The sequence below is a fragment of the Chiloscyllium punctatum genome, chromosome 4 (assembly GCF_047496795.1).
Source record: "Chiloscyllium punctatum isolate Juve2018m chromosome 4, sChiPun1.3, whole genome shotgun sequence".
Lineage (NCBI taxonomy): Eukaryota > Metazoa > Chordata > Chondrichthyes > Orectolobiformes > Hemiscylliidae > Chiloscyllium > Chiloscyllium punctatum.
This window is the reverse complement of record NC_092742.1, coordinates 89,512,638-89,537,957: the sequence shown is the minus strand read 5'-3', so window position 1 is coordinate 89,537,957 and position 25,320 is coordinate 89,512,638. Positions and strand designations below refer to the sequence as shown.

At 41.1% G+C, this 25,320-nt stretch overlaps 1 protein-coding gene across 4 annotated transcripts in view; it reads left to right on the top strand.

Annotated features, from left to right (window-relative positions):
- pacs2 (phosphofurin acidic cluster sorting protein 2) overlaps positions 1-25,320 on the top strand; it is a 284,997-nt gene that overhangs the window by 191,524 nt on the left and 68,153 nt on the right. For all 4 annotated transcript variants that reach the window (XM_072569264.1, XM_072569263.1, XM_072569262.1 and 1 more), the window contains exons 10-13: positions 2,858-2,951; positions 11,531-11,605; positions 12,578-12,702; positions 22,512-22,644. In XM_072569264.1, the coding sequence (XP_072425365.1) occupies positions 2,858-2,951; positions 11,531-11,605; positions 12,578-12,702; positions 22,512-22,644 (427 nt within the window). The remainder of the gene's footprint in view (positions 1-2,857; positions 2,952-11,530; positions 11,606-12,577; positions 12,703-22,511; positions 22,645-25,320) is intronic.

Genomic DNA, 25,320 nt, shown 5'->3' with positions numbered 1-25,320 from the left:
GAAGAGACGATACTTGCATCTGATTTAAGGCAAGGTTTCTTTGAACTGCCTGAAAGTTTTCTCATCTCTGGATTTTTCCAAGCTAAAATTGTTATTTGTAAGCTAAAAGCAGGCTGATATCTTTCAATGCTTCCTCTCTCATTTGGAGACCAGCACAATATAAACAAATTTCCAGTCGACCCATATTGGTTGAAAATAATTGTTCCAGAGGCAATGACCTAGTTAATTTTAAAACACCTTCAAAAAATAGGCCAACACCTGCATACCATTAACTGTAAGTCTAAACTGTTTCTTTTTAAAAATACTATTAATCGCATGTGTAAACTAGCTTTCATCACAATAGTGCTTTTTATAAGCTCCTCAAAACACTTTGCAGCTAATTAAGTACAGTTGAAGATTGTACACTGTTGAGAATCCGGCAGCTGGTCCCTCACTCCTCAATAATGTCAGAGCCCAGCATATCTAGTTAAAAAATTTCCAACTATCGTCAACTAGATGTGCTGAGGGGTGATTCATCAGTGCCTCCTTCTGAGGTCCCCAGCATCACAGTGAAGTTGATTTATTCCATGCGACTTCAAAAGATGACTAAAAGTATTGCATAGCATAAAATCTATTGACTCTCACAACATTCCAGCAATTGTACTGAAGGCCTCAACTTCAGAATCACCGCTCCCCAGACAAGCTGCGCCAGTCCAGCTATAACACTGGCCACTACCAAACAATGCAATAACTGATATATGTCCTATTGAATGGCACAGCTGGCTCAAGAAGCTGAATGGCCAACTCTTCCAATTTCTTATGGTCTTATGGACTTACTAATATAAATGCAGAATACTCCAAAAGCTGGAAATCGGAAATAAAAGCAAAAAAATGTGGGAAATGTTTAGGAAACCAGGGAGCATCTGAAGAGAGATGAAGTTAACATTACAAGTTGATGATCTTTCAACAGAAATGGCGAATCAGAAATGGTTTTTAGCATGCCAAAGAGGTGGGTGTTTCAGAAAATAAACAGAAGTAAAGGTCTGTGACAAGATAGGTGATGGGACGATTGTGTTGTTTGTGAACCGGATGTGGGCATTGCTGACTAGACCAGCATTTATTGTCCAGGCCTAATTGCCCAAGGGGCAGTCAAGACCCAACTACTTTGCTATGGCTCAGGAGTCACATGGAAGTCAGATCAGGTAAGGACAGCAGACTCCCTTTCCTGAGGACATTAGTGAGCCAGATGGGTTTTTACATGGACACCATTATATTAGCTTTTAGCTCCAGGTTGTTATTGAATTCAGATTTCAGAGTCTGCTGTGGTGGGATTTGAATCCATGTCCCTGGAACATTAGCCAGGGGGTGGCACTGCTACCTCACAGCTTCAGGTACCTGGGTTCGATTCAAGCCTCAGGTGACTGTCTGTGTGGAGTTTGCACATTCTCCCCTTGTTTACGTGGGTTTTGTCTGGGTGCTCCAGTTTCCTCCCACAATCCAAAGATGTGCAGGCTCGGTGAATTAGCCGTGCTAAACGCCCATAGGGTTTAGGGATGTGTAGGTTAGGTGCATGAGTCCGGGGTAAATGTAGGGGAATGGGTCTGGGTGGGAGACTCTTCAGTGGGTTGGTGTGGACTTGTTGGGCCGAAGGGCCTGTTTCCAAACTGTAGGGATTCTAATATATTAATAGCTCAGTGATATTACCACTATGCCAAAGCCAAATAATTGGTCCAGGGCCAAATGGAATGGTAATGAAATAAGTTATGAAGCAAAGTAATGATGTATCTGGAGGAGTTGTGGATGGAAGACTGCTAAGTAGCTTCTGCCAAAAAAGTGAAAAGAAGAATAAAACTGAGATAAGGACAGTTTGCAGACTGAAATTGTCGAATTTAGAATTTATTCCAGACGTCTTTTCCTCATCCAGTTTTATTGGAGCACTGCATCAAGCTAAGGGCAGAGAGATCAACAAGTGAGCAAAGTTGATAATTAGAATGACAGATGATTGTTAGCTTGGGGTTATGCTTGCAAATTGATTGGGGATCCTTTGAACAGGCCAGAAGTGGGCGGCACGGTGGCACAGTGGTTAGCACTGCTGCCTCACAGTGCCAGAGACCCGGGTTCAGTTCCCACCTCAGGCGACTAACTGTGGAGTTTGCACATTCTCCCCATGTCTGCGTGGGTTTCCTCCGGGTGCTCCGGTTTCCTCACACAGTCCAAAGATGTGCAGGTCAGGTGAATTGGCCATGCTAAATTGCCCGTAGTGTTAGGTAAGGGGTAGATGTAGGGGTATGGGTGGGTTGCGCTTCGGCGGGGTGGTGTGGACTTGTTGGGCCGAAGGGCCTGTTTCCACACTGTAACTAATCTAATCTAATCTAATCTTAAAAAAAAAGTCAGTGTCTGATCTGCCCATTCTACAACATACAATATTGAGCAAATACAGTAGGCTGAATTTTTAGATGTGTACTTAAATCAATATTTTACTTGGAAAGAGCATTTGGAGCCTTGGACAGTGAGGTGAGAGAAGATTACAGGATGTATCTTCACTTGCATTGACACAGAAGTACAAATAATGGATGTTAGCATGATGGTGACTTACTGAGAGAATTTTGTACTGTCAAATGCTATCTTCACGTGTCTGCTTTGAGTTGAATGTAAAAGATCCCACAGTGTTAACATAGCTTTACAAGGCATGACAATTCTAGAGAATTAGAAGATGTTGATTAGATTGTAAACTTGTAGTTCACTGGTCTTCATTTTGTAAGTCTGAGGAAGGCTCTCTGCTTTTGAATGTAATTCTATCTCATGATATTAGAATTGCATCGCAAGTGCCTCATTATCTTCTTCCAATGTCTAATCTTATTTTGTTGTTGTTTTGCAGACCTTACTTTGAAGGCTTGTCACACTCCAGTTCCCAGACTGAAATTGGCAGCATCCATAGCTTGAGAAGCCAGACCAAAGAACCGCCCAGTCCTGTAAGAAATTCAGAAAAATAAAGAATTGTGAATGCTGGAGATCTGATACAAAAACAGAAATTGTTGGTGGAACTGTTTGGTCTGGTAGCAGTTGTAGGGAGAAAGCAGCGTTAATATTTCAGTGACTTTCTTCATCAGAACTGAAAGCAGCTACGAAAAGGTGGTACACGTGCTGAAGCGGAGGCTGGGGAGGGAGGAAGAGAGGTGAGCGAACAAGGGGACATGAATCCCAGAGAGAGAAATATGAAAGGGTTGGCAGATGAGGGAATTATTGATAATAGGCCAGGATAGAAGAGAAGCTAAATAAATGACAATGACAGCTGAGAGTGGAGACAATGGGTAGACTGTGCTGAAAGCAATCCATTTAATGTGATAATCAGCCCTGGTTCTCACCTATTCTCAGGCCTATAATCACGTTGCATGTGTTGCTTTCTTCAACACAATCTACCCATTTTCTCCATTTTCTAATGGGGAGATGATGGCCTCATGGTACTGTCGCTTGACTATTAATCTAGAGACCTGGGTTCGAGTCCTTCTGTGGAAGATAGTAATAATTCAGTAAAAACCTGGAATTAAAAGTCTTATAACGACCATGAAACCATTGTCAATTGCTGGAAAACCTGTCTGGTTCACTAATGTCCTTTACCTGATCTGACCTCCATGTGATTCCAGTCTCGTAGCAATGTGGTTGACTCTTAACTCTTAGTAATTCTGAATGGGCTTAGCTAGTGAGTAAAGAATTTTTAAAAAGTCTGTTTCTCTTCTGTCCTGGCGTATCCTCTCATCTGTCTACAACAAAAACAGACCTGGCTAGAAATGCTCAGCAGGTCTGGCAGCATCTGTGAAGAGAAACCACTTAATAGTCAGAGATGTACAGCACGGAAACAAACCCTTCGGTCCAACTCGTCCATGGTGGCTAGATATCCCCACCTAATCTAGCCTCATTTGCCAGCACTTGACCTGTATCCCTCTAAACCCTTCCTATTCATGTACCCATCCAGATGCCTTTTAAATGTCGTAATTGTACCAGCCTCCACCACTTCCTCTGATAGCTCATTCCATACATGCACTACCCTTTGCATGAAAAAGTTGTCCTTTGGTCCCTTTTAAGACTTTCCCCCCTCTCCCTAAATTTATGCCCTCTAGTTCTGGACTCCCCCAATGCAGGGAAAAGACATTGTCTATTTACCTGATCCATGCCCCTCATGATTTCATAAACCTCTATAAATGTCTGATGCTACAGGGAAAACAGTCCCAACCTATTCAGCCTCTCCCTGTAGCTCAAACCCTCCAACCCTGGCAACATCCTTGTAAATCTTTTCTGGACCCTTTCAAGTTTCACAACATCCTAATGTTTTGGGACATTTCTTCATCTGTCTACCCCTTTCATATCTCTCCCTTTCTGGGCTCTATCTCCATCTATTCACCCATCTCTCTCCCCAACCTCCATAACCTCAACTTTAGCATAAATACCACTTTTTCCGAGCTGTCCTGATGAAGAGTCAAGCAGACTTGAAACATTAATTCTGCTTTCCCCCTACAGATGCTGCCAGACATGCCAGACTAGAGCTTTGGTAGCAATTTCTGTTTTTGTTTGTGAGGACTTGATCCTGTTGTGATTGCAAGTTACAGTATTTTTAGAAGATGATCATTGCGACTGGGAAAAAAATTTTTTATCCTGAGGCAAGGTCAAAAATCAATTAGTAGGGTTCTTCACCTTCAAGAATTCACATTTCTATAGTATCACTAACAGGGTAGAAAAGAGAGAATATTAAATAAGAAAAATAGATGCCAACAAAGTTAGAAAGAAAAATATGGTTGAACAATGAGGTTTTTGTAGGCTTTTGGTAACGATGGACAAGTGGCAACACTAGGGATATGGGAATATGTTTCTGAAGGATGGGAGCTTTGGGTGAAACACTGGCACTGATGGTAGGATGAAATGTACATGCAAATAATATTGAAAGAGCAATGGATGCACGTTATTACCTGGCATGCACTGCATAAAGTAGTAGATGAATGCTGCCTGAACTGCTGTGCTCTTCCAGCACCACTAATCCAGAATCTGGTTTCCAGCATCTGCAGTCATTGTTTTTACCAAGTAGTAGATGAAGCTTATTCAGGAACAGTATTCAAACTGCCATAGATATCTACTCGAAATTAAAATTTGTAGAGCTATGGGGAAAGAGCAATGTAGTTAAGCTAATGCAATGGTTTTCTTAAAGTGTTGGCATAGACCCAAAAGCCCTCACCTTTACTATAGGTTGTGTGTTTAGTTATGGCTGGGGGAAATTGCAAGTGTACAGGGAGATTTCAAAATAAGGAATAGAATCTTAGTTAAAACAATACAATTGAGACATTCTGTACATATGCATACTTGGGTTTGGAGAAGTAGAAGAGCTCCAGTAGATGTAGTGTTCCTGGACTTTAGGAAAACTTTTGATAAAGTCCCACACAGGAGGTTAGTGAGTAAAATTAGGGCACATGGTATTGGGGGCAAAGTACTAGATTGGATTGAAAATTGGTTGGCTGATAGGAAACAAAGGGTAGTGATAAACGGCTCCATTTCGGAATGGCAGGCAGTGACCAGTGGGGTACCGCAGGGATCCGTGCTGGGACCGCAGCTTTTTACAATATATGTTAATGATATAGTAGATGGTATCAGCAATAACATGAGCAAGTTTGCTGATGATACAAAGCTGGGTGGCAGGGTGAAATGTGATGAGGATGTTAGGAGATTACAGGGTGACCTGGACAAGTTAGGTGAGTGGGCAGATGCATGGCAGATGCAGTTTAATGTGCATAAATGTATGGTTACCCACTTTGGTGGCAAGAACAGGAAGGCAGATTACTACCTCAATGGAATCAATTTAGGTAAAGGGGCAGTACAGAGAGATCTGGGTGTTCTTGTACACCAGTCAATGAAGGTAAGCATGTAGGTACAGCAGGTAGTGAAGAAGGCTAATAGCATGCTGGCCTTCATAACAAGAGGAATTGAGTATAGAAGCAAAGAGGTTTTTCTGCAGCTGTACAGGGTCCTGGTGAGACCACACCTGGAGTACTGTGTGCAGTTCTGGTCTCCAAATTTGAGGAAAGACATTCTGGCTATTGAGGGAGCGCAGCGTAGGTTCACGAGGTCAATTCCTGGAATGGCGGGATTACCTACACTGAAAGACTGAAGCGAATGGGCTTGTATACCCTTGAGTTTAGAAGACTGAGAGGGGATCTGGTTGAGACATATAAGATTATGAAAGGATTAGACACTCTGGCACCAGGAAACATGTTTCCGCTGATGGGTGAGTGCCGAACCAGAGGACACAGCTTAAAAATAAGGGGTAGACCATTTAGTACAGAGATGAGGAGAAACTTCTTCACCCAGAGAGTGGTGGCTGTGTGGAATGCTGTGCCCTAGAGGGCAGTGGAGGCCCAGTCTCTGGATTCATTTAAGAAAGAGTTGGATAGAGCTCTCAAAGGTAGTGGAATCAAGGGTTATGGAGATAAGACAGGAAGAGGAAATTGATTAGGAATGATCAGCCATGATCATATTGAATGGCGGTGCAGGCTCGAAGGGCTGAATGGCCTACTCCTGCATCTATTGTCTATTGTCTAAGTAAGTAGCCAAGAACTGGGATGTAGTCTTTCCCCTTTAGTGAAGATTCAATTGAAACCCAGACATCTAATACTTTTAGACTACAAGAAGCCTGATAATGTGCAAAGAGTCACTTTTATCTTTACTAAAACAGGTCAATCATGTGTAGAACTAGCTAGACATTCCACTTAAAAACTGGACTCCGGTCATCTGATACCAAAGTAGATGCAGAACAATATTAACTAGAATAATGACAAAGATGAGAGGGTATAAGTTTCTCCAAAGACTAGACAGACTAGGGTTCTTTTTTCTTTAAAAACAAACAAGAAATCTTGGTCAATCTTCTGGAGCTCTTGAAAATTAGAAAAAATGCAGATGAATCCAAAGTTAAGAAGAATCTAGAGTTAACAATATAAGATAGTAATGAGTTAGTCCAGTAACAAAATGAGGACAAATGATGCACATGTAATTAGAACTTAAGAGAATAAGAGGGTGTGTTGACAGATTTGAATGGACGGATGGCAAAAGGTTACATGATGAAGCATGTATGCTGCCACTGATTGTTCAAGTTACTTTCTGTACTATGTTGATTCAATGTAATTAGATGCAGAGTGTATCCTGGAAATAAGCAGTACTCTTGCACTGCTTGGTCTGCACCACCAGAGGTTGCTGTTGACCAGTGTTAATGATTTTCAAGGCATTGTCTCATAAGTTGTGGACATAACATTACATTTCTTTGATCTAAAAACAAGGTGTGAGGGAGAATTCAGCATTTCAGAAGATCTGCCCTTTAAACATTATCTCTGTTTATCTCTCCACAGAAACTGCCAGACTTGTTGAGTTTCTCTAGCATTTTCTGCTTTCATTTCAGATGTCCAGTATCTATAACACCTTGTTTTTTCCTTCAGCTTCATTGAAACATTCTATGGATCTGTTGAAAAGCAGAGTACTGTTCTGAGTACTGTACTGTTCTGAGCTACGGAGACCAGACAAACAAAAACAATACATTTAGTAATTGCATATTTAGAAGTGAAATCTGGAAGCGGTTTCCTATTTTCTCTAGTGAGAATGTTCCAACTATGTGGATTAACCTTAAAGTTAGAGCTGAACCATTCAGAAGTGATAGCAAGAAGCATATCTTCAGATAAAAAAATCGTGGAATAGTTATAGCTCAGTGGAGACCATTTACCTCATTGTATCTGTGTCAGCTTTCTGCAGGAGCAACGTTAACAGTCCCAACTGCCCTACCCATTCAAAGTTACCCTGCGTTTATTTCTTTTCATTTAGAAGTCACGGTTAATCTGCTTTCACCACACCCTGCATTCCAGATTCCAACCATTTGCCAAATAACAAAAATTCTTTTTATTGCTGCTACTGCTTTTGCTGGTCAACTTGTATCAACATTCTTTCATTCCTAGAACGCTTTTTTTTGCATATTCCTTTCCATGTGAGCTTCCAGTTCCTTCTCGTACTTTCTGGTTTCTTTTCTCTGAGCTTTCAGGGAAAATCATGGTGCAGTAGCGACTGTTATGGTTTTAATCTAAAACTAAATGTGCTACTTCCAGAACTCCTACTTCAACAAGGTTGACTGTCTTTCGCTAAATTACTGCGTATTTTGTTTCTTTAGCTTCCAGCTAAATCTTCCAAGCATTTGTCATCTTTTCACCTTTATCTTACACTGAATACCATTTCCCACTCACAGTCTGTCAGTAATGATAGGCTTAGCTTTTACTGTATTCCAGGTGCTGTTTTGGCTTTATTCTTGACTTGAACTACAAGTTATAGAAGAGCCAAAGCTAAAACAACCTCTTAGCTGGTTTCCAATGCAATGAAAAGTGTATAATTTACATAGCAATATCATTTTTGAAATATGTATTTCAAAATAGTGGCAAATGGGTGTTGGTTCCTTCAGCGAAGAGTTTCCTTTCATTGTAAAAATAAAAAGAGGTCAGGAAGTCCTTCTGAAACAGTATTTAAATCCAGCATTTTTCTTCAAAAAGTAATTGACTGTAGGCCCCTGTGGTGGAAATGAAAATATCTTTACACTGTTGACCTTACAAGGATTCCTGCACTTATTGTAAATCTATCAGCTTTATTTTCAGTTCAGTAGAGTCCAGGAACTTGAGCAGGTTTTTAATTCTGTTTAGAAGCAAGTTTACTTTTACTCCTAGAAGGAGTTTAGGGTGCAACTCCCCTCACCAGCCAGTTTTCATCTGTGAAACTTCAAAACAAGGAAAGTTGTGTTAAAACACCTACAGGTTATTAGAACTGAGAAAAGTTTGGCTCTTGGATTATTTCCTGTCAGAATCAGCAAGGATCTATTAAATAAAATGCAACACTTTTGCACTAATACTTTGAATAGGCCATGTGTGTCAGATTAGCTAATAGATTGGGTTTAGTGAGAGTCCTTGTTTTTGAATTTATCTCTGTGAACAGTATCTGGGCAGAGCCAGAAGGCAAAACTGCCTCAACACTCTATAACAAAAAAAACTTTCAGAAGTCCGTTAAGTAGAATCCTAAAGAGTTGAGTAAGTACCTAATTTCTCTGGACATCAATCTCTAATAAAAAGCATTGGGAAACAGGTTGACACTTTGATCTTACATCCCACAGAAAACATTCTAACTGTCTTCAATACTTGATTTGTTTCTTTTTGTGGAATAAGGATTTTTTTGAGTTGGTTCAAGAAGATTTGCAGCCTCATGCGAACATGACTAACCATTGTTAACTAATGAAACAAAAAAGAGCATGTGCTCGGTCAAGCCAGAATAGAATTGAATAGAAGAGAATAAAATACAATATCCTTTGTCACGTGTACTCCCTTGTAGAGGTATAGTGAAAAGCTTTTATAATGTCTGCCTTTATAGTGCTATCTTTGGTATAAGTACCTAGGTACAAATCTTGGATACAAAAGAGGAATAAAAAGTAGTTACATTACTTTACACTGTTTAAAAAATAAATTAGAAATAAGACATTGTTAAAGGATTGACTTTACAGCCAGATTAAAAAAAAAATTCAAATAAATTTTCATTGCAGCAACAGGCCTCTGCACGTGGTCTGACTGCCCACCCCAGACCCCAGTTCAAGAGCTGTCCCCACTCTGCTCCTAGCCTGCAGTCCGTTCTGTACCCACACTCATCTGCTCCAAGGTAAGTCCTAGGACTGCTTCCCCTGCACCGGTCTCCGGTCAGGACTCACTCCCTTGGGTGATACTCCAGGGGCTCGCAATACACGTCTGCCACTGCTCCAGGATTCATCTCTGGAGCTAAGGGGAGAGATAGAGGGGGAAAAAAAAGAAGAAAGAAGAGCAGGCGGAGCAGAGGAACTCCAGTAGGAGCATCTTACTCTTCCACCATCTTGCTGAAAGGCTTCATTCTGGATTTAACATGTCCATTAATGCCATCAGCTGAGTTTAGCAAACCAATATAAATCAGTTACGTCTGCTGGCTCTGCCCAGATATTATTCACAGAGATAAACTCAAACAAAGAACCTCACTAAACCCAGTTTATAGATTGAGTATCTAAAGGGCAGGTAAAATCTAAGATGAAGAAATGTGAACTGACACATTTTGAAAGAAACAATGAGGATTAAATGTGCTTAATTATTAAATGATAATTTAAAATGAGTAGGGGAGCAGAGACGCTGAGGTTATCGAGATTTTAGAAATGCATACAGAAGCAAATTAACTTGATATTAAAACTGTTATGTAGGTTGCTTGTTTTTAATAAATTGGTGTAATGAGGTGATGCTAAATATTCATGGATCAATACAGTGAGACTATTATGTTCTGTTTTGGCCACTCTATTTTAGGAAGAATGTGATGGTCATGAAGAAAGGTCTGAGAGTTTGCTGAGGTTAAAATTGATATGAGAAAGAAACTCTGGTAACAGCCTGTCATGTTCACTTACAAGAAGCAGGTTGCTGACAAGTTTTCAAATCTAAAATAATTAAACTACAGGTTTTGGATTGGGACTGACCTCCATCCCCCTCTCACTGTGCCCTCCTCCAGTCAAGTGGCTGCTTTACTTAAACTTGGTGGTTAGCTGTGAGCTCATGAACTATCCTGTCACACCTCACTGGATAATGCACCAGAAATCAAGCCCTGCTAGTTCCAGAATCACAGTAGAAGGTTTTAAAGGTTTTAAAATGAGTATACTAAATTCCCCAAATTACCTGATTTTCAAACCCAGGCTGTCAGAAACTACAGAGCAGGTTTGTGTACTTAACAAGAATTGCTTTTAATACAATTGACTAGACTCTAACTACAGATAAACAATTGTAAACTGTCAGCAAATAATATTACAAATTAGAACTCTAACTTCCTTATAAACCACCCCCCCCCAACTTTTTTAAACACAGATGGAGACAGAGAAAAAAAATAAGTTTTTGATGGCGGAAAACTGAGAAGACAGTTCAGAGGTTTCTATTCATGGGTTGCTGGTATGATCCTTAGCATTCTTACCTTTTTCAAAATGTTGCTTTTCAGTTACCTTTCTCTGGATGCTTCCACTGGTTTGCAAGACACACAAGGTAGCCAATTCACATAGGAAAGGTCCCTGAATTGTCCGCTAAGAGTTTCAGCTTGCAATGGGTTTATGACCGCCAAGAACAGAGAAACAGCTCCTGAGCTAGTGGAGATCAAAACATTTTCCACTATCTTGTTCCTAGCCCCAAGCTGTTTAGTTGACAAGGGTAGGCAAGAGGCTTGTGTCATTGGTCTATGGAATAATGACAAGTTATCTATCAATTTCCTGTTGCCAGCTGGAGTTGCATCTGTACACACACCCTCGATTCCAGTTCGTCTGCAACCCAGACTTCAACTACTGCTTTATGTTTGCCATGAGAGTCAGGTTACTCGCTTTTCAAAAAATGTAGTAATCATTTAGAACACTGGTTTTTAAAGCAGTTCTTTTTCAATCCAGTCCATAATTTTAAAGAACACACAAACTTAAACAGTTTTTATAATCCTGTTCGTCTTTTGCTTCATGCAGGTAGATGCACCGGAAAAGCTCAAGAGCTCTGCAAGCAAGTTTCAGATAGATAGTGTTTCCAATACATTGTCAGTTGTAAGTATCACTGGTGCATATTGCAAAATATGTCAAGCACTATACCAGATGTAACCTAGAGGTGGAGTTCAAGGGAGAGGTGAGAATGAATAACGGTACCAACAGTCGTTGGTTTAGGAATATAAAGAGAATGTTGGATAAGGAAGGAAAATTTAAATTGGTGACAAGTTGGAACAGTTATCTGGGAGCAGAGTTGTGATGCGGGGAAATGTGAAAAAGGAAATTTTGGAGGAACTGAACGTTGAAATTGAGGGAAAATAATATATACATTGCATGTCTGTGGATCTTTCTTATCAACTGAATAACATGGATAATTGGAGACTATGTGAAGCCATTCGGCATAGGGTAGTTATCAAGCACGGAAGCAAAACATGAACAGTGTTGATCCAGCTCAAGTCATTATAAACCATTTATAAATTCCTCGATTATACTTCAGCTTGTAATGCACTCCCAAATATCATGAGCCCTTTCATTCCTTTCTAGGCTGGAACTCAATCATCAATTATTCAATATTAAACCAGCTGAACCCCTCAAATAGATTCCTGCCCACAACTCATGGTTCAGTATTTATTATTCCACGTGTAACTTTCAAATTGTGGAAACCTTTGCATCAAATCTGTGTGCCATTGACACAGCTTATGCTTTGTAGCATGAAGAAGGGTGAAATTTTGTCATGCAATTCAGTTCTTTACGTTAATTAATTTCTGATCATCAATATTTAATCTGAAACACAGTTTTGTACAATTAAATAATCCTCTACAGGAATATCTGTAACCTTGGACCATATCAGAAAGGATAATGCAGGGTGATTGTGGCTGTTTAATGCTGACTTTGAATGCTGTCTTTCACTCGAGTAATACAAAGACCCCAGGGTGTTGCAAAAGGAGATGGATCATGTATTACTCAGAGAATGCAGTCTACCATACGGGCTATTTTTAAATCATGATTTTATTTTGTTTGGTTTCCCATAAGGATCAAATACAACAGGAAGAGGCAGCAGCAGCGTCTGAAAGCATCAGTGCAGACACCTTTCTGGAAAGGCTCCCTCCCAGTGGAAAAATCACAAAGACAGAGTCTTTAATTATTCCTTCTACTAGGTAAGGTGCTTTCAGTAGAAGATAATGGTGGCCTAAAAGCATTAATTGCATGTCAGCCATGATGCATTTCTAACGCTGTCACCTCGAAGGCAGAAGATTGTAGATTCAAGTTGCACTCTGGAGGCTTAACCACAAGCTAGCCTGACACTCCACTGCACTGATGTGGAGCTGCACTGTTAGTCTTTGGAATGAGATGTTAAACCAAGCTGTCTTTTAAGGTGGCTATAAGAGATCAAATGATATTATGTAAAGAAAAGCAAGTCAGTCCTCCCAGATATTCTGGCTGATGTTTATCCTACAGCTATTTTATCAAAAGCCTTCCGCACATCTAAGTAAACCACACCTTGGGCAGTCCCTTATCAACTCCACTCGTTATATCCTGAAGAAAAAATTCCAATAGATTTGTCAAGCAGGAAAAATGTAGCTTATTCAGGACAAGCTCCTGGGCCAATTAAACCAGATTATTTGACCATTATCTCATTACAACATCATAATAGTGATTACAGTTCAAAGCTGCTTCATTGTCTGAGATACCCAGAGGTTGTTAAAGGCTCAAAGTAAATGAAAATCTTTTCTTTCTGTGCCACATTGTGGAATGATGTGGATGCTAAATTTTTGAATTTTTACGCTTCATCGTGGGCAGGCTCACACTGCAATGTGCAGATCTGACATTCTCTGTAGTCCAAGGTACACCTGTACCTGCCTGATTTTTAAGAAAGCCTGTAGATTGAACAGAGCACCCTTGTCACTAGTGTAACTGGCCAGAAAATACTATGTACTGCATCATGGTCTACTTGACTCTGGAAGGTGGAAACACAGAAGATAATAACAAGGCCAGGGCCATTCGGCCCTTCAGACCGACTCCATCTTTCCATATGATTGTGCTAATCGTCAAACTCAGTACCCTGCTCCTGTTTTCTCCCCATGCCCTTTGAACCCTTTAACATGAAGAACTATATCTAACTCCTCCTTGAAACAAACAATATTATGACAGCAACTGCTTTCTGTGATGGAGAATTCCACGAGCTCACCATTCTCTGGCTGAAGACATTTCTCCTTGTCTCAGTCCTAAATAACCTACCCCCTATCCTTGGACTGTGATTGTCATCATGAACATCCTCCCTGCATTTACTCTGTCTAGTCCTGTTGGAACTTGTTTGGTTTCTATGAGATTCTTCAAAAGTCCAGTGAATATAGTCCTAACTGATCCAATCTCTCTTCTGATGCTGGAGCTCAGAGTTGAGTGTGTAGTGCTGGAAAAGCACAGCAGATCAGGAGAATCAACTTTTCAGGCATAAGCCCTTCATTAGGAATGAGGCTTGTGGGTCAGTGCTGAGGGATAAATGGGAGGGGGTGGAGTGTGGGGGGAAGATAGCTGAGAAAGTGATAGGTGGATGAAGGTGAGGTAGAAGGTAATAGGTCAGAGGAGGGAGTGATGGATGGGTCCGGAGAGTGGTGCCAAGTTGGAGGCTTGGGACTGGGACAATGTGGGGCCTGTCCTAACCAGTACCCTTCCACCCAACACCCTCATCTGCCTGGCTGAACTGGTCCTTACCCTCAACAACTTCTCCTTTCAATCCTCCCACTTCCTCCAAACCAAAGGGGTAGCCATGGGTACCCGTGTGGGATCCAGCTATGCCTGCCTCTTTGTCTGGTACATGGAACAGTCCATCTTCCACAGCTACACCTGCTCCACCCTCCCACCTGTTCCTCTGCTACATTGATGATTGTATCAGCACCACCTCATGCTCCCACAAGGAGGTTGAACAGTTCATTAACTTTACCAATAGCTTCCACCCTGACCTCAAATTCACCTGGACCATCTCAGAGACCTCCCTCCCTTGACCTCTCCATCACCATCTCTGGTGACTAACTAATCACAGACATATACTACAAGCCCACTGACTCCCACAGCTACCTAGACTACACCACCTCCCACCCTAACTCCTGTAAAAATGCCATCCCTTATTCCCAATTCTACTGCCTCCGCCACATCTGTTCCCAAAATGACCAGTTCCACCTCAGAGAGTACCATACGGCATCTTCTTCCACGATCACAACTTCCCTTCCCACATGGTGGTTGATGCACCCCCCCCCCACTACCCCCCGACCTATCACCTTCTCCCTCCCCTTCATCCACTTGTCGCTTTCTCAGCTACCTCGCCCACACCCCACCCCCTCCCATTTATTTCTCAGCCCCAACCCAGAAGCCTCGTTCCTGTTGAAAGGCTTATGCCCGAAATGTTGATTGTCCTGCTCTCGGTTGCTGCCAGACCTGCTGTGCTTTTCCAGCACCACACTCTTGACATTCCAGGAATCAGTCTGGTAAACCTTTATTTTGCACTCCCTCCATAACTGAACATCCATCTTCAGATAAGGAGATCAAAATTGCACACACTATTCCAAGTATAGTCTCGCCAAGGCCCTGTACAATTCCATCAAACCATCCTTGTTCCTGTACTCTGGTTCTCGTGCTACGAAAGCCAACATACCATTTGCAGCCTTTATCACCTGCTGCACCTGCATACTTATTTTCACTGTATGATGTGCAAGGACATCCAGATCTCACTCAACCTCTCCCTTTCCCAATCTACCTAGTGTTTTGCTGCCAAACTAGATATTCTCACATTTATCTACATCTCAAAGAGATGTACAGCACAGAAACAGACCCTGCAGTCTAACATGTCCATGCTGACCAGATATCCCAACCTGATCTACTCCCATTTGCCAGCACCTGACCCATATCCCTCCAAACCCTTCCTATTCATATGCCCATCCAGATGCCTTTTTAAATGTTACAGTTGTACCACCCTCCACCACTTCCTCTGGCAGCTCATCCCATACATGCACCACTCTCTGGGTGAAAAAGTTGTTGCTACGATCTCATTTATATCTTTTCCCTCTCACCCTAAACCTATGCCCTCTAGTTCTGGACTCCCCCCATCCCAGGGAAAAGACTTTGTCTATTTATCCTATCCATGCCCTTCATGATTTTATAAATGTCAATACGGTCACCCGTCAATGTCCGACACTCCAGAGAAAACAGCCCCATCCTATTCAACCTCTCTCTATAGCTTAAATCCTCCAACCCTGGCAACATCCTTGTAAATCCTTTCTGAACACTTGCAAGTTTCACAACATCCTTCTGATAGGAAGGAGACCAGAATAGCGCACAATATTCCAAAAGTGACCTAACCAGCTGCAACATGACCTCCTAACTCCTGTACTCAACACTCTGACCAATAAAGGAAAGCATACCAAATGCCCCCTTCACTATCCTATCTACCTGTAACTCTGCTTTCAAGGAGCTATGAACCTGCATTCCAAGGTTTCAGTTCAGCAATACTCCCTAGGACCTTACCATTAAGTGTATAAGTCCTGCTAAGATTTGCTTTCTCAAAATGCAACACCTTGTATTTACCTGAATTAAACTCCAACTGCCATTTCTCAGTCCATTGGCCTATCTAATCAAGATCTCATTGTAATCTGAGGTAACCCTCTTCGCTGTCCACGACACCTCCAATTTTGGTGTCATCTGCAAACTTACTAACTATACCTCATACGTTCACGTCCAAATCATTTACATAACTGATGAAAAGTGATGGACCCAGTACTGATCCTTGTGGCATTCCACTGGTCACAGACCTCCAGTATGAGCAACAACCCTCTACCACCACCCCACGGTTTGGTTGGGGGAGGGGGGTGGGGAGTGGAGTTTGAGCCCGTTCTGTATCCAAATAGCTAGATCTTGTATTCCATGAGATCTAACCTTGTTAATCAGGCTCCCATGGGGAACCTTGTTGAACGCCTTACCCAAGTCCATAATGATCATGTCTACCACTCTGCCCTCACCAATCCTCTTTGTTACTTGTTCAAAAAACTCAAATCAAGTTTGTGAGACATGATTTCCCACACACAAAGCCATGTTGACTATCCCTAATCAGTCCTTGCCTTTCCAAATACATTTACATCCTGTCCCTCAGGATTCTCTCCAACAACTTGCCCACCACTGACGTCAGGCTCACTGGTCTATAGTTCCCTGGCTTGTCCTTGCCACCTTTCTTAAACAGTGGTACCACATTAGCCAACTTCCAGTCTTCCAGCACCTCACCTGTGACTATTGATGATATAAATATCTCAGAAAGGGGCTCAGCAATCACTTCTCTAGCTTCCCACAGAGTTCTAGGGTACACCTGATCAGGTCCTGGGGATTTATCCACATTTATGCCTTTCAAGACATCCAGCACTTCGTCCTCTGTAATATGGACATTTTTCAAGATGTCACCATCTATTCCCCTCCATTCTATACCTTCCATATCTTTTTCCATAGTAAATACTGATACTAAACACTTGTTTAGTATCTCCCCTGTCTCGTGTGGCTCCACACAAAGGCTGCCTTGCTGATCCTTGAGGGGCCCTATTCTCTCTATCGTTATCTTTTTGTCCTTAATGTATCTATAAAAACTCTTTGGATTCTCCTTAACCCTATTTGCCAAAGCTATCTCATGTCCCCTTTTTGCCCTCTTGATTTCCCTCTTAAGTATACTCCCACTGCCTTTATACTCTTTGAAGGATTCACTCAAAACCCTGTCTATACCTGACATATGCTTCCTTCTTTATCTTAACCAAACCCTCAATGTCTCTAGTCATCCAGCATTCCCTACACCTACCAGCCTTTCCTTTCACCCTAACATGAATATATTTTCTCTGGACTCTCGTTACCTCATTTTTGAAGGCTTCCCATTTTACAGCCGTCCCTTTTCCTGTGAACATCTGCGCCCAATCAGCTTTTGAAAGTTCTTGCATAATACTGTCAAAATTGGCCTTTCTCCAATTTAGAACTTTAACTTTTAGATCTGGTCTATCCTTTTCCATCACTATTTTAAATCTAATAGAATTATGGTCGCAGACCCCAAAGTACTCCCTCACTGACAGCTCAGACACTTGCCTTGCCTTATTTCCCAAGAGAAGGTGAAGTTTTGCACCTTCTCTAGTAGGTACATCCACATACTGAATCAGAAAATTGTCTTGTACAGACTTAACAAATTCCTCTCCCATGTAAACCCTTAACACTACGGCAGTCTCAGTCTATGTTTGGAAAGTTAAAATCCCCTGCTATAACCACCATATTTAAACTTACAGATAACTGAGACCGCCTTACAAATTTGTTTCTCAATGTCCTGCTAACTATTAGGGGGTCTATAATACAATCCCAATAAAGTGATCATTCCTTTCTTATTTCTCCATTCCACCCAAATAACATCCCTGGATGTATTTCCAGGAATGTCCTCCCTAACTACAGCTGTAACACTATCCCTTAATTAAAAACGCCACTCCCCCTCCTCTCTTGCCTCCCTTTCTATCCTCCTTGTAGCATTTGTATCCTGGAACATTAAGCTGCCAGTCCTGTCCATCCCTGAGCAATGTTTCTGTAATTGCTATGATATCCCAGTCCCATGTTCCTAACCATGCCCTGAGTTCATCTGCCTTCCCTGTTAGGCCCCTTGCATTGAAATAAATGCAGTTTAATTTATTAGTCCTACCTTGTTCTTTGCTTTGTCCCTACCTGCTCTGACTGTTTGACTCAGTCCGTTTCCGAACTGTGTTAGTCTCAGATCAATCTCTTTCCTCACTACCTCCCTGTCCTCCACCTCCCCACCCACCCCCCCACTTGAACCCCTCCCGAGCAGCTCTAGCAAATTTCCCTGCCAGTATATTAGTCCCCTTCCAATTCAGGTGTAATCCATCTTTCTTGTACAGGTCACTTCTACCCCAGAAGTGTTTCTAATGATCCAAAAATGTGAATAGTTCTTCCGTACATGATTGTCTTTTATGTGGGATCTTATCAAAAAGTGTACTGAACGTCTAAATAAAGCACAGCTTCGTCTGCCCTTATCACCTCCTTAAAACAATTCTAGTAGATTTGTCAGGCCTGAAAACCATAGACATAGTCAAGACCAGCTCCTGGGCCATGATATAACTAACAAATTTATTTAATAATCAGTTGATTGCAGAAAACTGTACAGTTTATTAACAGTTATTATAAATGTTTCATCATTTTTCAAATTAACTAAATTGTTCTCCGATACTAACCTTCAGCTTAAAATGAGCTTTTTCAACATTGACTCTGGTTTATTGTTTAGTGGTTTTATTCCACTGTACTTCACATTAGTGCCATAACTCTGACCACCAGAACACCCACTGAGGGAAAAGTCAGTCTTGGAAATACCATTCAAACTTCTTTTTAAGTGCAAGTACATGAGCCATTTGCAATTGTCAGCTATCTATCTAGCATGATTGCATGCCTGTGCAAAACTACTGATTACAGTCAAGTTCAGACATCTGATTCCTGCATGAGGTATCGATCGGACCAAACTAAATAGAGCATAAAACAGAAAGATGTCAAGAAGTGCCTATTATGAATACATCTCCAAAGTGATCTAACCATTTTTTTTTCACTTTTCTTTGTGCTGGTTTGGTGACAGACTCCTCTGGGCTGTACTTTTTTTGGTCTATGGGCAGATTATGTTTTAAAAGCTTCCAAACTTTCATGAAGTTGTGAACAGTTTGATTATTTAAATGTGTGGTACATTCCAGCTCACTGCATAGCTCGATGCAGGTGAAAGCATTGATCCCGTCTGTTTTGCCTCCCAGACTCTGTTATGCAGTTTGAAAAATCCTTCATCATCCTTAAATTCAAAAGTATGTGAACTAATCCACATGTGTTCGACTCAATTAGTAGACTCGGTTTTGAATGGAAAGGAAGTGGAGATGCCTCAGAGTAAATAATTCATAGAGACTTTTACTAATTGAGGACCTCTCAAAGCCCTTGACAATCAATTAAATCATTTATAGTATAGACCTGTTGTAGAAGAGGCAGCATTCGGTTTTTTTCTCAACTTCTATAATCAGCAGTGTGATATTAACCAGGTAACCTGTTTAGGCTTATAGTCTGAGAGATGACTGTTAGTTAGAATACTGGGGAAAACTCCACATCTCTTTGAAATAACATCAAAGATCTTTTAAGTAGCTGAGGCCTTAGTTTAACATCTCATCTGAAGTGTAGCACCTCTGACACCACAGCATTCTGCAGGATGTGCAGAGGTCTATTGAGTGGGACTTGAACCCATTACCTTTTAACTTTGTTCAAGAGCACGACCATTGAGCTGTGAAAATGTCTATTGCATGACTTCCAGGAGCTGATACTGAGTATTATGGGGAGATTGGTTTGAGCAGGCCAGCAGCAGAGTGGTGTGCATGCATAGAAGTGGTGGAACAATGCTCATGCTAAGAGATAGGAACCATTTGTTTCTATGCAATGAGGAAATGTTCCCCACTTAGAGACCAGCATTGTGTATACAGTTTATACTATTTACCTGTAACAAATTTTCTTCCATGTATCTTTTATATATGTACAGTATGATATTTTCCTCCACTCCCTTTAAGATGTTCACGTAAATATTTTGTGAATATTTAAATCTATTTCATGCTATGTTATAGTTATATTCTGAAAATGTGTTGCTGGAAAAGTGCAGCAGGTCAGGTAGCATCCAAGGAACAGGAGAATCGACGTTTTGGGCATAAGCCCTTCTTCAGTCCTCACTTTCTCCTTGAAACTGATCTCCAGCATCTGCAGTCCTCACTTTCTCCTTATAGTTATATTCTATCAGGGTTCTACCTTGTACAGGTATAAAACTTGAATTTCTTCAATAGAGGATTAAACGATCGTGACAGTTTTCACTTCCGGACTATTGATCGTGCTAAATTGAGACACAATCCCATGATCCAGCAGGTGTTCATACAAAATAACACTGAAAAATTGGTAGGAATGACATATTAGCCACAAGCTCATTGCAGAGCAGATTCCCGTAACTCCTATCCCTGAGAATCTTCTCCAGTAATTTCCCTACCATTGACATAAGGCTCACTGGCCTGTAATTTCCAGGATTATCCTGTTGCCCTTCTTAAATTAAACAACATCAGCTATTCTCCAGTCCTCTGAGACCTCTCCTGTAACTAAAGAAGATATAAAGCTTACCTATATAGCCTGAGCAATTTCCTCACCTGCCTCCCTCAGCATTCTGGGATAGGTTCCATCAGGTTCTTGGGACTTGTCTACTGTAACGCTTTTTAAAACCCCTAACTCCACCTTTTCTTAATATTGACATGCCCTAGAATTTCAACAAAGCCCTCCTGAGATTCACCCATCCCCCATGTCCTTCTCCTTTGTGAATTCTCAAGTAGTCAGTAAGGACCTCACCCACTTCCTCTGGCTTTGCCCAGAAATTCCCTCCTTTGTCCTTGAGTGGACCTATCCTTTCCCTAGCTACCCTCTGCTCTTCATATATTTATACATAATGCCTTGGGATTTTCCTTATTCCTGTTTGCTAAGGACTTTTCATGGCCTCTTTTAGCCTTCCTAATTTCTTGTTTGAGTTCTTTCCTGCTATCTTTGTATTCTTTGAGGGCTCTGGCTGTCTTCAGTTTCCTAAACATTCCACATGCTTCCTTTATGACTAAGCTCTCAATTTCTTTTGCCATCTGAGGTTCCTGAATCTGCCAACCTTATCCTTCATTTTCACTAAAACATGCTGGTCCTGAGCTCTAATCAACTGGCCTTTAAAACATACTTACACACCAGATGTAGATTTACCCTCAAACAGCTGCCTCTATTCTACATTCCCCAGTTCCTGCCTAATATTGTAGTAGCTAGCCTTCCCCCAATTTAGCACTTTCACCTCATGACTGATGTTATCCTTTATCCATAAGTAACGTAAAACTTACAGAACTATGGTCACTGTAACAAAAATGTATTATTTTGAGTTAGCAGGCTGTAACTTGTGGGGTGCCCCAAACATTAGTGTTTCTATCTTGGATATTTATCATTTAAAATCAATGATTTAGGTGAGGAGACAGTGTGACGTCTCTAAGTTTCTTGACAGTACATAGTTGGAAGAGAAAGTAAACTGTCAGAGCACAAAAAAGAAATGAACAGGTTTAGTGAGTGAACAAGAATATAGCAAATGAAATATAATGTGGAGAAACATGAAGTTCTCCATTTTGGAAGGAAAATATAAAAGCAGAAAATATTTCTCAAAATGGGAAATATTGGTATTCTGTGGAACCTGGCTTGTGTACAAATTGTGGAAAGCTGAGATGCCAATTAGGGAAGCCACCATAAAATGGGAATTGCTGCACAAATGCAAGATGTTTTCCCACAGGCCTTTATACAGGGCCTTGGTGAGGCTGCACCTGCCAACAGTTTGGTCAGGTCTTCTGAGGAAGGACATACTTTGGAGGGAATGTAGCAAAGCTTCAGCAGACAGATTCCTGGAATGAGAGAGATGTTCTCATGTCGACAAATTGAATAATACAGATCTATATTCCCTCAAATTTAGAAGGATGAAATGTGATTTTGTTTAAATTCTTTAAAGGCTTGATTGGGTAGCTGCTAAGAGGATACATCGTCTGTGTGAGGAGTCCATAACCATTGGATTGGTTCGGATTGACATTACGTTCCTGCATTCCAATGACTGTGAATCTTTGGAATTCTGTACCCAAGCAATTTCTAGATGCTCAATCATGGAGTGTATTCAAGACCGAGATTGATAGACTTTCAGATACTAGGGGTTTCAGAGAAAAAGTGTGGAAAGGTGATGCTGAGGTAAAAGATCAGCTGTGATCACATTGAATGACAGAGCAGATTTGAGCATCAGCACCACAAACACCGATCTCATTCAGCTAAGGGTCCTGCACTGTTGGTGTGTGGAGTTCCTGATCTATTTTATCTTGTATCATGGCTTCATTAGGACAGAAGGGAAACAGGTGGGACGCCGTGGAAGAAGCACATCCCTGAAAGAAAGGCAGCCCGCAAGGCAGCAGAATGAACGGGCTAACAGCTTGGACAATGAGCGTTCACCAGAGCCAAGGCAGCATCTGCAGGTAGGTGCAGAACAGTTCGAATCCTGCTTCAATAAAGGGTAAATTCACATCATCATAAAATATAAGAGTATACAAAGTTTACAACTCCTAAGTTTCTAGAAAAGTATTCCATATTTCAAATCTTCAAAAAAAACCACTCCATCCTTTTAAGTCATCATAACCAAATGGATTATCCTACATCCATAAACTTTGATAAATCTTAATGATGGTAGGTAATTCTACCTCATGACACAAGACAGTTCTGTTCCTTCATATTTGCAACAGGAATTACAGAACAGCAGTCGTGAACTGTGTGAGCTTCGACCTATCCCTAAAACAGTAAACTGATATAAATCATATTCAGTCCACTTCCTTTTATTGCTATGGCTCCACCTAAGTTCTGTCAGTTGAGCATTGGCCAAGAATTGAAGCACAGTTTTGCTCAGTTTTACGGTGTATAATTCATGGAAACAGTGTCAGCTATTTGAAAACTTTAAAGCAGAATATTCTATAGAAGGAGCGCAATGTAATTGCACTGTTATAGCTTATTCAAAGAATAGAGAAGGATGGCATGCTGCTGTATCACCACAGAGCAGTGGTTTTCCTATTTCTACCTGTAGCAAAGTAGTTAGCTTGGAAACAGAGTTGATGAGAGTCGATATATGTTTATGGGCTTTAGAATGTGTTGACAAAGCATCAAATAACAGACTTGTCAGCAAGACTGTCATCTTTGAGTTGAACAGGACAGTGGCAGTCTTGATACAAAATTGGAAGTATGACATTAAAACTAGGATAGCGTGAATGGTTGGTTATCAGGGAAGTGTAATGAGGTGTAGTATGGATTGATATTAAATCACTGTGTCCTATTAACTCAAGGGAATTGTGTGTGTATATGAAAATGAAAATTTGGAGCAGTGTTGGTTAAGAGGAAAGAGACTAAGAAGTGAGGTTTGTCCAAAACGCTGGTACAGATACCATCAGCCACATAATTTCCTACTGTTCTGTCTGAGGCTATAATTTTGGCTAAGGAATATACACAATGCTATGATCGCTAGGTGGCTAGGATTTGATTCCAAGGTCTGGTCACTGTCTGTGTGGTTTGCATGTTGTCCCGTGTCTGCATGGATTTCTTCTAGGTCCTCTGTTTTCTCCCACAGTCCAAAGATTTGCAGGTTAGGTGGATTGGCCTTGGTAAATTGCCCATTGTGGAGAAAGTGAGGACTGCAGATGCTGGAGATCAGAGTAATGTGTGTGTTGCTGGAAAAGCCGAGTAGGTCAGGCAGCATCCGAGGAGCAGGAGAATCAACGTTTTGGGCAAAAGCCCTTCATCAGGAATGAGGCTGGTAGTTGAGGGGGTGGTGAGATAAATGGGAGGGGGGTAGGGCTGGGGGGAAGATCCAGAGAGTGGTGAACCTGTGGAATTCTATGCCACAAAGTAGTTAAGGCCAAAACATTTTAATGTTTTCAAGAAGGAGATAAATATAGTTCTTAGGGCTAAAGATATCAAAGGGAACAGGCAGAGAGTTGCAACAGGTGCTCACTTGGATGACCAGCCATGATCATCCTGAAGCTGGAGTAGGCTCCAATGGCCTTCTCCTGTTCCTATTTTCTGTGAACCGCCAAGTTGTTACTTTGTAATTCTGCCAAGCCTGCAGCTACAAACCATAAAATGTGAATTATGGCAGATGCAGATTCTTTGAAAGTATACAATGTTTAAATTGTACAGGGCCAGGATGTATTAAAGTTTCTCATGATCTTTTTCCAACATGCAATGTAGCATGCATTCCTACATTAAAGTGCAGCTTAGGTCTGTCACAGATAATGAGACTCGTCAAGTTAAATCATTGAAGTTGCATAGATGAGGCTTGATTTTCTTTAAGCGAAGAAGAAGATATGGAAGTGTTTATGATGATTGAAAGACTAGGTAGGGTGAATAGAAGTAAATTTCTTCTCCAAAATATGAACAATTAAACGGGAAAAAAATGATTTTAAAATATTACAGAAAGTACAAACACATTCAACTTGTCTCCATGCTGTTTGTTCCATTCTTAGATGTCTCAAAAGAATTGTATTACCCTTAATGTTTACAGTATGGATTCTGTGTTGGGCATGAGCCTGAGGGCAAAATCTCAAACTAAAAAATACAAAGTACGATAGAACTCAACTTTTCACATTGCACACTGTTCCACCCTGCGGAGCCTGAATTCAATTTAAACGTTCTGATGTTCACAGTGTACATTTCTTGTAAGGCACACAGCCAAAGGGGTTTTATGGCTTTCAGTCCCTCTATATTATGGCTGAAAGGTCCTGATTCTGGCCTTTCCCCGTTGTTCCTCTGTGACAAATGCCCTAAGCTTTACAGCATTCCTTAGCACGTAATCCTGGATCTTGTGCCAGGTTGCACTGAAAAACCAGGCTTTGAGCAGATCACAGGGAATCTTCATTGAGTTGCTGGTTCTCAATCCACAGTCGATACTTATTTCAGTTTGAGTCTCTGGGAACAGCATATAGAGTAGAGATGTAGTTTACCGAACTACTTGGGATGAATTGTGACAAATTGCACTGCATCTATCTACAGACCTTTCTTGCAAAGGCATATTCCACAGGAAGTTTGACAAGTCTGTTTTCCTACCACAGTCCACCTCGAGGGCAATGGGCAGAATGGGTGGGACTCTGGATAATTTGGGTGTCCTGATT